The sequence below is a fragment of the Argentina silus genome (assembly GCF_951799395.1).
Source record: "Argentina silus genome assembly, chromosome: 19".
NCBI classification, from domain to species: domain Eukaryota; kingdom Metazoa; phylum Chordata; class Actinopteri; order Argentiniformes; family Argentinidae; genus Argentina; species Argentina silus.
In genome coordinates this window covers 402599-418402 of record NC_139673.1, presented here as the reverse complement: position 1 = coordinate 418402, position 15804 = coordinate 402599, and the positions used below count along the sequence as shown (strand labels likewise).

General features: G+C 47.0%; 1 protein-coding gene across 1 annotated transcript in view; it reads right to left on the bottom strand.

The window, feature by feature from the left end:
* Positions 1–299: 299 nt before the first annotated feature.
* plcb1 (phospholipase C beta 1) overlaps positions 300–15804 on the bottom strand; it is a gene marked incomplete at both ends in the record, with an annotated part of 24577 nt that continues 9072 nt past the window's right edge. The window contains 19 exons of the mRNA XM_083690791.1: positions 300–458; positions 528–614; positions 845–902; positions 1594–1683; positions 3690–3766; positions 3895–4040; positions 4217–4426; positions 4847–4900; positions 5042–5174; positions 8139–8251; positions 8702–8806; positions 8964–9063; positions 10805–10969; positions 11880–12034; positions 12240–12364; positions 12983–13067; positions 13230–13326; positions 13395–13450; positions 13597–13792. Of these exons, the coding sequence (XP_083546917.1) occupies positions 300–458; positions 528–614; positions 845–902; positions 1594–1683; positions 3690–3766; positions 3895–4040; positions 4217–4426; positions 4847–4900; positions 5042–5174; positions 8139–8251; positions 8702–8806; positions 8964–9063; positions 10805–10969; positions 11880–12034; positions 12240–12364; positions 12983–13067; positions 13230–13326; positions 13395–13450; positions 13597–13792 (2211 nt within the window). The remainder of the gene's footprint in view (positions 459–527; positions 615–844; positions 903–1593; positions 1684–3689; positions 3767–3894; positions 4041–4216; positions 4427–4846; positions 4901–5041; positions 5175–8138; positions 8252–8701; positions 8807–8963; positions 9064–10804; positions 10970–11879; positions 12035–12239; positions 12365–12982; positions 13068–13229; positions 13327–13394; positions 13451–13596; positions 13793–15804) is intronic.

Below are 15804 nucleotides of genomic sequence, written 5' to 3'. Positions count from 1 at the left end.
AGCATCTCTCTTCCTTCCATCCATCTGAAAGTGGGACATTGCAGGTGAGATGAAACCTTCAGCACTGCTGCAGCGGTGCTTCCCTGACCCTGACCACTCTAACCGTAACCACTCTGACCCTGACCACTCTAACCGTAACCCCAACCCACAAGGTCAGGGTTAAGGTTAGGGTTAGAGTTATCAGCTGATCAGAAACATGCAGAATTGAGATAACAGTCAACAGGAAGCTCTTGTCTTCCTAAAATGTCCCTGGTGTCTCTCTCTCTCTCTCTGTCTCTCTCTCTCTCTCTCTCTCTCTCTCACTCTTCACCCTCCTCAGAGAGGGTGTCGTGCGGGGTATGGGGTCGAGACATGGAAAGACCTCTGACCCCTTGTTTCCTGTCCTGCAGGAAGCCGTGAATCTCCCCTGGTAACCGACGGAACTTCTCCTGGTACTCCGCTTCCACCGCGCCCTGCAGCTGGGGTCAGAGGTCAGAGGTTAGGGTCAGTGTCGGGGTACAGGGTCAGAGGTCAGATACTTTTCTTACCTTTGGTTTCTCATCCAGAATCTCCTGCTGAATGTTTTTCTGCCGCTCCAGCAGTCTCTCCCTACGCCTTGTCTGGGCATCCTCCAACTACAGAGAGAGGGAGAGAGGGAGGGAGGGAGGGAGGGAGGGAGGGAGAGAGGGAGAGAGAGAGAGAGGGAGGGAGGGAGGGAGGGAGAGAAAAAGTCAGTTGCCAGATAAACCTCTGACCCTGACCCTCCTAACCTCACCTGTTTGACCCCTGACCCTCCCAACCTCATCTGTTTGACCCCTGACCCTCCCAACCTCATCTGTTTGACCCCTGACCCTCCCAACCTCACCCGTTTGATGTTCTGCACAACTTCATTGACATATGATTTATTGATCTCCAGCTTCTCCCTGAGAAAGACAAGAAGAGATGGAATCACACACTGTTATGTTCATAGTTAAAGTTAATGGGACTACTTTTATGTTATGCGCATGATACCTTTGAGGTAGTACTGAGCGGCGCATTGATACAGTAAGCTATTTGTGCTTCGGCAGAGTAACGAATGTAATGTAACATGCTCATAGAAAAATCCAGAAAAGACTTTTGTTAACTTTACTCTGGTGTTCATTTGATGTATGTTGTGAAAGTGCAATACACAACACACACACACACACACACACACACACACACACACACACACACACACACACACACACACACACACACACACACATTAACCCTAACCCTTGATTACAAGTGCATGCATTGCATCTTACCAGATTGACTGCTAGAACCTTTGTCTTTCCCATGCTTGTTTTTTTTTACCAAGAAAAAGGAAATCTTGTCAGTGGATGAACACAACTATTGTTGAACTTCCTACTTGGTTTGTTCCACTCACCCTCAATTCAAATAACCTTTTGGTATTGGTGCTAGAGTTAGGGTTAGGGTTAGAGTTAGGGTTAGGGTTAGAGTTAGGGTTAGGGTTAGGGTTAGGGTTAGAGTTAGGGTTAGGGTTAGGGTTGGTGCTCTGCTGGTAAAAACTAAGACTGGCGTAGTTGGCACTTTGCAACACACACACACACACACTGTTACAACTCTTACTCGTCAGCTAAGTGCTTCTCTTTAGATTTCACTTCGCAGAGTCTTCCTTGTCTCTTCTTGTCCATCTTCTTCTTCAACTCTTTTCTTTCTCTGAAATTTAGAAGCATTTGATTTGTTGATGTCTCATCATTGATATCTGATTTTTTCTAGCATCAAGATTATCAATGAATCATACATCATGCTGAAGGTGCATTGCAATCATACAAGCATTTTCCCCAAATACATTGTTGCAATAAAACTGCTGAATATTAGATATAATATAATATATCAGTGGCTATTTGAAAGGAGTACTTTTGTATTTTGTTAAAAGAAGTAATTATAGGGTTGGTTAGGGTTAGTCAGGGTTAGTTATGGTTAGGGTTAGTTCGGGTTGGTTAGGGTTAGTCAGAGTTAGTTAGGGTTAGGGTTAGTTAGGGTTAGGGTTAGTCAGGGTTAGTTATGGTTAGGGTTAGTTCGGGTTGGTTAGGGTTAGTCAGAGTTAGTTAGGGTTAGGGTTAGTTCGGGTTGGTTAGGGTTAGTCAGGGTTAGTTAGGGTTAGGGTTAGTCAGGGTTAGTTAGGGTTAGGGTTAGTCAGGGTTAGTTAGGGTTACGGTTAGGGTTAGTCAGGGTTAGTTAAGGTTAGGGTTAGTTAGGGTTAGTTAGGGTTAGGGTTAGTTAGGGTTAGGGTTAGTTAAGGTTAGGGTTAGGGTTAGTTAAGGTTAGGGTTAGTTAGGGTTAGGGTTAGTTAAGGTTAAGGTAAGTTAGGGTTAGGGTTAGTTAGGGTTAGGGTTAGTTAGGGTTAGGGTTAGTTAAGGTTACGGTAAGTTAGGGTTAGGGTTAGTTAGGGTTAGGGTTAGTTAGGGTTAGGGTTAGTTAAGGTTAAGGTAAGTTAGGGTTAGGGTTAGTTAGGGTTAGGGTTAGTTAAGGTTAGGGTTAGGGTTAGTTAAGGTTAGGGTTAGTTAGGGTTAGGGTTAGTTAAGGTTAAGGTAAGTTAGGGTTAGGGTTAGTTAGGGTTAGGGTTAGTTAGGGTTAGGGTTAGTTAAGGTTAGGGTTAGTTAGGGTTAGGGTTAGTTAAGGTTAAGGTAAGTTAGGGTTAGGGTTAGTTAGGGTTAGGGTTAGTTAAGGTTAGGGTTAGTTAGGGTTAGGGTTAGTTAAGGTTAAGGTAAGTTAGGGTTAGGGTTAGTTAGGGTTAGGGTTAGTTTAGGTTAGGGTTAGTTAGGGTTAGGGTTAGTTAAGGTTAAGGTTAAGGTTAAGGTTAAGGTAAGTTAGGGTTAGGGTTAGTTAGGGTTAGGGTTAGTTAAGGTTAGGGTTAGTTAGGGTTAGGGTTAGTTAAGGTTAGGGTAAGTTAGGGTTAGGGTTAGTTAGGGTTAGGGTTAGTTAAGGTTAGGGTTAGGGTTAGTTAAGGTTAGGGTTAGGGTTAGGGTTAGTTAAGGTCAGGGTTAGTTAGGGTTAGGGTTAGGGTTAGTTAGGGTTAGGGTTAGTTAGCGTTAGGGTTAGGGTTAGTTAAGGTTAGGGTTAGTTAGGGTTAGGGTTAGTTAAGGTTAGGGTTAGTTAGGGTTAGGGTTAGGGTTAGGGTTAGGGTTAGTTAAGGTTAAGGTAAGTTAGGGTTAGGGTTAGTTAGGGTTATGGTTAGTTAGGGTTAGGGTTAGTTAAGGTTAGGGTTAGGGTTAGGGTTAGTTAGGGTTAGGGTTAGGGTTAGTTAGGGTTATGGTTAGTTAAGGTTAGGGTTAGTTAAGGTTAAGGTAAGTTAGGGTTAGGGTTAGTTAGGGTTAGGGTTAGTTAGGGTTAGGGTTAGGGTTAGTTAAGGTTAGGGTTAGTTAGGGTTAGGGTTAGGGTTAGTTAAGGTTAGGGTTAGGGTTAGGGTTAGTTAGGGTTAGGGTTAGTTAGGGTTAGGGTTAGTTAAGGTTAGGGTTAGTTAAGGTTAGGGTTAGTTAGGGTTAGGGTTAGTTAAGGTTAGGGTTAGGGTTAGTTAGGGTTAGGGTTAGTTAGGGTTAGGGTTAGTTAAGGTTAGGGTTAGGGTTAGTTAGGGTTAGTTAGGGTTAGGGTTAGTTAGGGTTAGTTAGGGTTAGGGTTAGTTAGGGTTAGGGTTAGGGTTAGTTAGGGTTAGGGTTAGTCACCTCTCACATATGTCGTTCAGCTTCTTCATCTGGTTGCTGTGACTCTCCTCAGCCAGGAGGCTCAGTTTCTCCATCAACTGGAAGCAGTAAAAAACGTTACTATGCTGTTACTCTGTGTGTGTGTGTGTGTGTGTGTGTGTGTGTGGTGTGTGTGTATGGTGTGTGTCTGTGTGTGTGTGTGTGTGTGTGTGTGTGTGTGTGGTACCTGTTTGATGTGTTCTCGTTTCAGGTACTTCTGGCTGTAGTACTGTTCCTGCCTCATCGCCAGCAGCTGCTGTTGTTGCTGCTCTCTCAGCTCTACCAGACGTTCCTCCCCCTCACGGTCAAACACTTGCAGCCCACCCTCTACATCTGGAGACACACACCTGACACACACACACACACACACACACACACACACACACACACACACACACACACACATCATACACACACACACAATGGTCAGTTAGCTATCAACAATTGGCTGATAAATGGACAGTGGTTGGAAGAACACACATGCTTTTGCGTTCCCTACCTTTTCTTACTCTGATGTCTGGCTGCCTTCAGCAGGGCGGTGTGTCTGCGCAGGTGGTCAGCCTGCGCCTGACCGTACCTGACCGCATGGTCTCTCACCATGTCTGTGGTCTTCTTCTGGTGCTTCTTCACCAGATCTTTCATCTCCTTGTAGTGTTTCTTCTGCTCGCGCACAAACACCTTCAGCTGCTGCAGATCCTCTAGACTGGCAGCCTCCATATCTAAACGTGACCACAACATGATTGAAAAAAAGAATGGGAACTGACTGACTGTTGAACAAAAGAATAGGGACTGACTAACTGCTGGAGAAAATCATGTGGACTGACTAACTTCTGAAAAAAAAAAAGAAGGGGATTGACTAACTGCTGGACACGAAACTTTGGGGACTGACTAACTGCTGGACAAAGAAGAAGAGGACCGACTAACTGCTGGAAAAAAAACATGACTGACTAAGTGCTGGACACAAAATATGGGGACAGACAACATGACCACAACGCAACCACAACAGGACCACAACAGGACAGAATCACAACACAACATGATCACAACACAACATGACCACATCAGGACAAGACCACAACACAACAGGACCACAACATGACCACATCGCTCAGCAGAAAGACCACACAGACATCACTGACCAATCAGAACACTTTGCACCATGTCTTCAGTCTTGGCTGCTGGTTTGGTTTGCTCTGAAAAACAAACAAAGGTCATAGTTTGCCCAAACACACTACTGCCGTGCATGGGTTAGGGTTAGAGTTAGGGTTTCGGTCAGAGGTTAAGGTTAGGGTTAGTGTCAGGGTCAGAGGTCAGAGGTCAGGGGTAAGGTGTACCTGTAACTGGAGGCTGCTGTGTAGCTGCTGCAGTCTTGGGCATGGCACTAGGGGCGGGGCTTAGGCCGTTTTCCAAAGGAGCCGATCTGACATCAGCCTTTAGCTCGGTGGGCTGCTCAGAACGAACCTCCACCTCAACACACACAGAGAGAGAGCTTTAGGGTTAGAGTCAGCATGGGTTAGAGTTATGGTAAGAGTCAGGGTTAGGATTAGGTTTAGAGTTAGGATTACGGTTAGATTCAGCATGGGTTAGGGTGGGGGTGAGGGTTAGGGTTAGGATTAGGTTTAGAGTTAGGATTACGGTTAGATTCAGCATGGGTTAGGGTGGGGGTGAGGGTTAGGGTTAGGGTTAGGATTATGGTTAGATTCAGCATGGGTTAGGGTGGGGGTGAGGGTTAGGGTTAGGGTTAGGATTATGGTTAGGGTCAGGGTCAGGGTCATGGTTAGGTTAGGGGACTGTTGCCAACACATAAATGTGTTGTTATGCACAGGCACAGGTCAAAGTCACTCAAACTCTATCGTTGATTAGGATTAGGGTCAGGGTCAAGGTTTTTTGTTAAGGTCCGGGTTAGGGTTGGGATTAGGGCTGGGTCAGTGTCAAGGCCCGGGCCAGGGCCAGGGTTGTAGTTATGGTTGGATTAGGATTAGGGTCAGGGTTAGAATTAGGGTTAGGGTTATGGTTGGGGTTGGGGTTTGGGTTGAGGTTAGAGTTAGGGTTGGGGTTGGGGTTAGGGTTGAGGTCAGGGTCAAGGTCCGGGTTAAGGGTTAGGGTTAGGGTTAGGTCAAGATCAGCGCCCGGGTCAGGGTCAGAGCCAAGGTGGCCCTTTGTTGGAGACAACACTCAGCTTCAAAAGCCCATGAGGTTGGTATTCATATTATTATAAGTGCTGGAAGAAAAGTGCTACAAATCACAGCAACCAGAAAATCATACAAAGAAGAAATGAAAACATGCAGAAATAAACTGCTGTACATTTTATCGTTCATACCTCCTCATAAGCTTTGTGCTGTTGTGTCTTGACCCCAAGAGAGTCTGCCAGTCGTTAGGGTTCGGGTTTTAGGTTTAGCGTTTAGCGTTAAGCGTTAAGGGTTAAGGGTTAGGGGTTGGGGTTGGGGTTAGGGTTGCAGTTGAGGTTAAGGTTACCTTTAGGGTTAGGGTTAGGGTTAGGGCTTAGGGTTTAGGGTTAGGGTTAGGGTTGGGGTTGGAGTTAGGGTTGGGGTTGGGGTTAGGGTTGAGGGTAGGGTCAGGGTTGAGGTCCTGATTACGGTCAAGGTCAGCGCCCAGGTCAGGGTTAGGGTTAGGATGGCCCTTTGTTGAGGATCACAATCAGCTACAACAATTCATTTCATTTTAAGTGCTACAAAAAAGTGCTAAAAAAGAAAGTGCTACAAATCACGGCAATCAGAAAATCATATTATCAAATAAAATATAAACATGCATAAATAAATTGATAGGTCTGTACATTCTATAATTCATGCCACCTCATCAGCTTTGTGCTACTGTGTGTACTCCTAGCCCCCAAGCGAGTCTTGCCCGTCCTCTGGTTTTACCCCTGCCACTCTATAGAGATCAAGTAAGTGAGTTAAAATTTCTCATTCAGTCCTAAAGGGTCAATTGTGTTTAATAATCGTATCCATTTTCTCTCTGCTCTTTGCCGCTGAATTTTGGACCAGTTTTTATTGCTCTCCAAACCACCTATTCTAAGATGATCCAGTCCATGTATTTTAACATGTATGTATAGAACAGTAGCTTCTTCATATGGTATATGTGCTGTTTTAGTCTGCATTCAAGTGCGTTCATCGTTCCTCCAATGTAGAGTTTCTGACAAAGAGCACATGTGATTGTATAAACCACATTTGTTGTTTCAAATTCCAGCCTCTGTCTTAGGGTCAGGGTTATGGTCAGGGTCAGGGTCATGGTTAGGGTTAGGGTCATGGTCAGGGTTAGGGTCATGGTCAGGGTTATGGTCAGGGTCAGGGTTATGGTTAGGGTTAGGGTCAGGGTCAGGGTCATGGTTAGGGTTAGGGTTAGGGTCATGGTTAGGGTCAGGGTCAGGGTCAAGGTTATGGTTAGGGTTAGGGTTATGGTCAGGGTCATGGTTAGGGTCATGGTTATGGTTAAGGTCAGGGTTAGGGTTAGGGTTAGGGTTAGGGTCATGGTTAGGGTCATGGTTAGGGTTAGGGTTAGGGTTAGGGTCATGGTTAGGGTTAGGGTTAGGGTTAGGGTCATGGTTAGGGTCAGGGTTAGGGTTAGGGTTAGGGTCATGGTTAGGGTTAGGGTTAGGGTCATGGTTAGGGTTAGGGTTAGGGTTAGGGTTAGGGTCATGGTTAGGGTTAGGGTTAGGGTCATGGTTAGGGTCAGGGTTAGGGTTAGGGTCATGGTTAGGGTTAGGGTCATGGTTAGGGTTAGGGTTAGGGTTAGGGTCATGGTTAGGGTTAGGGTTAGGGTCATGGTTAGGGTTAGGGTTAGGGTTAGGTTTAGGGTTAGGGTCATGGTTAGGGTTAGGGTTAGGGTTAGGGTCATGGTTAGGGTCAGGGTTAGGGTTAGGGTTAGGGTCATGGTTAGGGTTAGGGTCATGGTTAGGGTTAGGGTTAGGGTTAGGGTCATGGTTAGGGTTAGGGTTAGGGTTAGGGTCATGGTTAGGGTTAGGGTTAGGGTTAGGTTTAGGGTTAGGGTCATGGTTAGGGTTAGGGTTAGGGTTAGGGTTAGGGTCATGGTTAGGGTTAGGGTCATGGTTAGGGTTAGGGTTAGGGTTAGGGTCATGGTTAGGGTTAGGGTTAGGGTTAGGGTCATGGTTAGGGTTAGGGTTAGGGTTAGGGTCATGGTTAGGGTCAGGGTCAGGGTTAGGGTTAGGGTTAGGGTCATGGTTAGGGTTAGGGTTAGGGTCATGGTTAGGGTTAGGGTTAGGGTTAGGGTCATGGTTAGGGTTAGGGTTAGGGTTAGGGTCATGGTTAGGGTTAGGGTTAGGGTTAGGGTCATGGTTAGGGTTAGGGTTAGGGTTAGGGTCATGGTTAGGGTCATGGTTAGGGTTAGGGTCAGGGTTAGGGTTAGGGTCATGGTTAGGGTTAGGGTTAGGGTTAGGGTTAGGGTTAGGGTCACCTCCCTGGCTGGGTGGTCTTCTGCGTCCTCCAGGGTGAGAGCCGCCAGCTGGTGGGAGCGCTGCTCCAAGAGGTTGACGTGTCTGATGGGGTTGGAGAGCGCCTCGATCACGTCTACAGACACAGGGTTAGGGTCAGGGTCAGGGTCAGGGTCAGGGTCAGGGTCAGGGGTCAGGGTCAGGGTCAGGGACACAGCACTGGGTCAGGGTTAGGGTCAGGGTCAGGGGTCAGGGTCAGGGTTAGGGTCAGGGCTAGGGTCAGGGACACAGCACTGGGTCAGGGTCAGGGGTCAGGGACACAGCACTGGGTCAGGGTCAGGGATCAGGGGTCAGGGACATAGCACAGGGTCAGGGGTCAGGGACATAGCACAGGGTCAGGGGTCAGGGACATAGCTCAGGGTCAGGGGTCAGGGACATGGGTCAGGGTCAGGGATCAGGGACATAGCATAGGGTCAGGATCAAGGGTCAGGAACATAGCACAGGGTTAGGGGTCAGGGGTCAGAGACAACATGTGAGGTTGGGCATGCCTGCATCACCTAAAGGTGTTTATGACTGTATACTTCACCTGCGAAGGTATCTGGGACATAATCCTTCACCTGGATGTAGACAAACACAGCCGGCAGCGTCAGAGACTGGTTCTTCTCATTCCTCAGGCCGATGTAACGATATCCTAGACAGATAGAACACATTCTAGAACCAGACAGATAGAACACATTCTAGAACCAGACAGATAGAACACATTCTAGGATCAGACAGATAGAACATTGTTGTGTAAAGCCCATCTCACCTGGCTGTGACATACCTGGCTCCAGGAAAGGTAATCTCACCTGGCCGAATCGCTGAAACAGGAATTATACGGTGACCTATGAACTTTCCTCCCTCTTCAAATGCTGCGATTCTCAGAGATGACAAAGTGGGGAGCACCACCTGTTATAACACAGGTTTACAGTTAGGATTAGGATTAGGGTAGGATTAGGGTTAGGGTAGGGTTAGGATTAGGGTTAGGGTTAGGGTTAGGGTTAGGGTTAGGGTAGGATTAGGATTAGGATTAGGGTTAGGGTTAGGGTAGGATTAGGATTAGGGTTAGGGTTAGGGTAGACAGGGGTGCCCAATACGTCGATTAGTGCGGTCGATCGCGTTTTTACGACGGACATTTGTGCTTCAGCAATCACAATTGTGCCAGTGTGAGTGCGCCACTTGATTGACGTACAATGCGGCCAGTCTGAGATCGTTTCTCTTCTACAGGTCACGTGTCACCATGCATTCACGCTTAAACGCGCTGCCTACTGCAAAACTCCAGCGAGCTCAGTGACCTGGTTAGCCTTCCAATTTATATATACTCAAGAAGGGATGGAAAAATGAGTGGGGGAGCTGGACCAAGTAAGAAGCCAAAAACGTACCACTTCCGTGCGGAATGGGAGGAGGACTTTTTTTTCACCATGTTATATTCGAAATGCGTTTGTCTGATCTGTCAGTCTGTCATTGCTATTCCAAAGAAGGGAAATGTGGAGAGGCATTTTCGAACTGTTCACAAACACGACACTGACTTCCCTCTGAAAAGCAAGCTGAGAAAAACAAAGGTGAGCGAACTAAAATCACAGTTAATCGGACAGCAGTCGTTTTTCACAAAGCCGAATTCAAAAGCAAAGGCAGCCACCGAAGCATCGTTTCGGGTGAGTCACTCCATCATTAAGCATAAGAAGTCCTTCCAAGATGGAGAGATGTTCAAAGAGGCCTTCGTTGAGGCAGCGGACTCGTTGTTTCGGGATTTTAAAAACAAACCAGAAATATTGTCTTCAATAAAAGCTCTTCAGCTGCCAAGAAGTACAGTTAGACGGCACTGTGAAGTAATGGCCGATGATTTGACACAGCAGCTTTGGAAGGACATCACAGACTATCCCTAACCCTAACCCTAACCCTAACCCTGTAGAATGAACCCTAACCTTAACCCTAACCCTAACCCTGTAGAATGAACCCTAACCTTAACCCTAACCCTGTAGAATGAACCCTAACCCTAACCCTGTAGAATGAACCCTAACCCTAACCCTAACCCTGTAGAATGAACCCTAACCCTAACCCTAACCCTGTAGAATGAACCCTAACCTTAACCCTAACCTTAACCTTAACTCTAACCCTGTAGAATGAACCCTAACCTTAACCCTAACCTTAACCTTAACTCTAACCCTGTAGAATGAACCCTAACCTTAACCCTAACCCTGTAGAATGAACCCTAACCTTAACCCTAACCCTGTAGAATGAACCCTAACCTTAACCCTAACCTTAACCTTAACTCTAACCCTGTAGAATGAACCCTAACCTTAACCCTAACCCTAACCTTAACCTTAACTCTAACCCTAACCTTAACCCTAACCCTAACCCTGTAGAATGAACCCTAACCCTCAGACACTAACCCTAACCATCCATACACGTCAGGTGGTGTATGGATATGTTAACCCTTAATCGCCCGGGACACCTTTCTTACCCTAACCCTGTGATTGTCAGGTATTAATGCACGGCTTGGAACACAGTTTTAGCCAATCAGATCACATATTTCTCTGAACCCGTTTTATAACATTATTAGAAATGTTTACAGCTATAACACCTGTTATTACCACAGGAATCTGTATCTAACTACTGGGCTGTTACATCCTGGTATTCTAGAGCATACCTTCTTGAAGACGATGGGTTCCTCGTCCCAGATGGGGTTGATGGCGTTGCTAGGAGACGTCTTGGTCTTCAGAGCCTTCCTCCGCGTGTCAACAGGGAGGCCGAACATGTCAATCTCAATGTACACGCCCACCTTCCTGTCACTCAGGAACTGGCCAGAGATGATCTGAGGGACAGAAGTTCATATAAACAGTTCAGAGATGATTCAGTTTAAACTGTTAAACATGTTTATATGGGGACAAGAACATTTGGACAAAGTGTAGAGTGTTGGGTTAGAGTGATGGGTTAGAGTGATGGGTTAGAGTGTTGGGTTATAGTTAGGGTTAGGGTTAGAGTGTTGGGTTTGAGTGTTGGGTTTGAGTGTTGGGTTAGGGTTAGGGTTAGAGTGTTGGGTTAGGGTTAGAGTGTTGGGTTAGGGTTAGAGTGTTGGGTTAGAGTGTTGGGTTAGGGTTAGAGTGTTGGGTTAGGGTTAGAGTTAGAGTGTTGGGTTAGGGTTAGGGTTAGAGTGTTGGGTTAGGGTCAGGGTTAGGGTTAGAGTGTTGGGTTAGGTTAGGTTTAGGGTCAGGGTTAGGGTTAGAGTGTTGGGTTAGGGTTAGAGTTAGAGTGTTGGGTTAGGGTTAGAGTGTTGGGTTAGGGTTAGGGTTAGGGTTAGAGTGTTGGGTTAGGGTTAGGGTTAGAGTGTTGGGTTAGGGTTAGAGTGTTGGGTTAGGGTTAGAGTTAGAGTGTTGGGTTAGGGTTAGAGTGTTGGGTTAGGGTTAGGGTTAGATTGTTGGGTTAGGGTTAGGGTTAGAGTGTTGAGTTAGGGTTAGAGTTAGAGTGTTGGGTTAGGGTTATGGTTATGGTTAGAGTGTTGGGTTAGGGTTAGGGTTAGAGTGTTGGGTTAGGGTTAGGGTTAGAGTTAGAGTGTTGGGTTAGGGTTAGGGTTAGAGTGTTGGGTTAGGGTTAGAGTTAGAGTGTTGGGTTAGGGTTAGGGTTAGAGTGTTGGGTTAGGGTTAGAGTGTTGGGTTAGGGTTAGGGTTAGAGTGTTGGGTTAGGGTTAGGGTTAGGGTTAGGGTTAGGGTTAGGGTTGTACTTACCTTGACTGAGAGTGTGTTGGCCACGATGCCGTCTACTGTGCTCTCAGTGAACGGGTCAAAGTGTTTGTCTGGTCGTCTCATAAACTCTGGCTTCAGTCTGTAACCACTCTTCCCATTGTACTCATACATCCCCAGGTTCAGCTGCATAGGGAGGTCTGGAGAGAGAGAGACAGAGAGAGAGGGAGAGAGAGAGAGAGGATAGGGGGAGGATAGAGAGGGAGGATAGAGAGAGAGAGAGGGAGGATAGAGAGAGAGAGCGAGGATAGGGGGAGGAGAGAGAGGATAGAGAGAGAGAGGGAGGATAGAGAGAGAGAGAGAGAGAGAGGATAGAGAGAGAGAGGATAGAGAGAGAGAGCTCACCTATAGTTTGGAAGTTGAGCGCCACCAGCTGACAGCCTGCGTTCCAGAACAGCTGAGGAATGTAGTTGGAGGAGTCCACTCTGGTGCCTTTAGGGTAGATCCTGCTCAGCTGCTGCTTGTTGTACCTGAGAGGCTGCAGCTCAGGATCACTTTACTAGGGTCAGGGTCAGGGTCAGGGTCAGGGTGAGGGTCAGGGTGAGGGTCAGGGTGAGGGTGAGGGTGAGGGTGAGGGTCAGGGTTAGGGTGAGGGTTAGGGTGAGGGTGAGGGTGAGGGTCAGGGTTAGGGTTAGGGTCAGGGTGAGGGTGAGGGTTAGAGTAAGGGTGAGGGTGAGGGTTAGGGTGAGGGTGAGGGTTAGGGTGAGGGTTAGGGTGAGGGTCAGGGTTAGGGTCAGGGTTAGGGTTAGGGTCAGGGTGAGGGTGAGGGTGAGGGTCAGGGTGAGGGTTAAGGTGAGGGTGAGGGTTAGGGTGAGGGTGAGGGTGAGGGTCAGGGTCAGGGTTAGGGTTAGGGTCAGGGTTAGGGTCAGGGTCAGGTGTTGCGTTCAGGACAGGCTTTACTAGGAAGCAACTAAGGGAGTTAGTCAGCTGATTTTGACGTTTTAGCCAGGTAGTTTACCACAGTAACCTATCCTGACCCCTAACCTGCTCCAGGACTAACAGGGATGGAGGGAGAGAGTGTTAGAGGTTAGAGGTTAGAGGATAGAGGTTAGAGGTTAGAGGTTAGAGGTCATCTATGACAAGGATACTCCACAAACTCCACAGGTGACTTGGTGAGCAGCTCCACAGCTTTGGTCTCCACAAACGACGACATTTGGTAGCTACGATCAAGCTCTGGTAACCACGACAACAACAAGAAGGAGGAATCTTCACTCAAGATTAGTGTGTGTGTGTGTGTGTGTGTGTGTGTGTGTGTGTGTGTGTGTGTGTGTGTGTGTGTGTGTGTGTGTGTGTGTGTGTGAGAGAGAGAGAGAGAAAGAGAGAGAGAGAGCTTACTTTTGGAAGCTTCAAAGGAGTTGAACTTGGTGGGCTGGATGTAGGTCACCAGCGTGGACATCTCCTCTGTGGCCACAGCCTCCCGGTCAGCTGACCCCTGACATCACACATGACATCACACATGACATCACACATGACATCACACATAGGTAATAAACCACTCACCTTCTTACAGTCGTCATCATCATCATCGTCATCGTCACTTTCTGCCTCCATGTCACCTGAGGAGATCCACTTCCTGGTTAACACTCTGACTTCCTCTCTGACAGATTAAACCTGTTGGTCTCATCTGAGACCACAGTGCATATACTCTTCATCATCATCATCATCATCATCACCATCATCACCATCACCATCAGAGCCTCACCTGCTGTATTGTTGCTAGGAGACGAGGAGTCAAAGCCATCGCTGTGATTGGCCGATGGGTCACAGCTCTGATTGGTTGGCTGCTCTGCCAGTCTCTTGTTGCCAGGGGCAACGGGGGGCCTGTGGGATTTCTTGTTCTTGATGAGAATCTTCCCCATAAGGTCTTGAGGGCTGGGAAGAGGAGCCCCCGACTCCAACTAACACACACACACACACACACACACACACACACACACCACACACATGCACACACACACATACACACACACACACACATACACACACACATGCACACACACACACACACACACACACACACACACCACACACATGCACACACACACATACTGTTAGAAATTATTTTATAATGCATTATAATGCTCAATAGCAGATGAGTAAATAAAGGTATTCAGTTCTTTATTTAGGGTGATTAAATTTACTAATTGTATTTGATATTCCATATGCAAATCAATTGAATTAATATGTTTTTTAATCATCTGATACAGGGAACATTTGTTTGGTAATCATTAACTTTTGATTGAGAAGTGCTGGAAATCATTATTATAAAAAACAGTTTATTATTGCTATAAGAAAAATACATTACTGCAGTGTGTTAAATTGACTAATGTGATGGCCTGTTGATAAATGAGATGAATCAAGCATTAGTCCCATGGTACGTTGGATTAATACATGAAGAGGTTAGGGTCAGGTCATCAAGATGGATGTTGCAACACACGCATAACACAAGAATGATGTAATGGAAAAATATTAGGCTAGGAAAGGACAAATCAGAGTAGGTGTATGTTTTCTTCAACAGGTCAACTCGTTCCCCAGAGGGAACGGACCGGCGATATCTCCACCTGGAACGGATCGAGTGTCAGGGGCTGGGACCAGGACCAGGACCAGCCTAAAACACCAACGAGAGGAGAGCCAAGTCTAAACCGCGGCTCCTCCCCAACCAAATAGCCAATCACAATCATTTTGTTTACTGTAAATGCTTTGTTTGACATTTTGAATGTATCCACACACGCACCTGCAGGCATGCACACGCACACACACACACACACACACACACACACACACACACACACACACACACGTGCACACACACACACACGCACGCACACACACACACACACACACGCACACACACACACACACACACCAAGTGAATAAAGCCTGACACTGCAATTTTCACAAACGCAGACAATCCAAGCAACGAGAGAGTCTCACACTGCAGGACCTTCTCCACGGCCACGCCCCCTCCCACCCTCCCCTTAAGGCTAATTCAACCAACCAGGGGTCAGCGTGGGAGGTTGCACATGCGGTCGCGCTCCTCTCTCCATTTCTCAATGAGCAACCGGCCATGTAGATGTTGCACACCACTGATTGGTTTGTTAGTCAATGGAGGCGGAGCTGAAGTTGTTCAGAAGTTTGTGGAATGAAAAGCAACGAAAAGTGGCGCTGCAGCAGGGAACCTCTCCTGAGAACCTCTCCTGGGAACCTCTCCTGAGAACCTCTCCTGGGAACCTCTCCTGAGAACCTCTCCTGAGAACCTCTCCTGAGAACCTCTCCTGGGAACCTCTCCTGAGAACCTCTCCTGAGAACCTCTCCTGAGAACCTCTCCTGGGAACCTCTCCTGAGAACCTCTCCTGAGAACCTCTCCTGGGAACCTCTCCTGAGAACCTCTCCTGGGAACCTCTCCTGAGAACCTCTCCTGAGAACCTCTCCTGAGAACCTCTCCTGAGCAGACAGACGATCCCAGGGACATACTGCAGCCTTCGTTTGTTAGCTAGCTAGTTAGCTTTGTTTGTTAGCTAGCTAGTTAGCTTTGTTTGTTAGCTAGCCTAACTAGCCTACAGTACAGTCTGACTTCTGCTACTTTGAATGCAGCTGTTCTCGACCATTAATGATGTAATCAGTCATATGAAGGCCACCAGAAGTGGTTAGGGTTAGGGTTAGAGGGTTAGGGTTAGGGTTAGAGGGTTAGGGCTAGGGTTAATGTAAGGGTTAGTTAGGGTTAGGGTGAGTTAGGGTTACTTAGGGTTGGTTAAGGTTGGTTAGGGTTAGTTAGGGTTAGTTACGGTTAGGGTGAGTTAGGGTTAAGGTTGGTTAGGGTTAGTTTGGGTTAGTTAGGGTTAGGGTTAGAGTTAGTTAATGTTAGGGTTGGTTAGGGTTAGGGTTAGTTAGCGTTAGGGTTAGTTTGGGT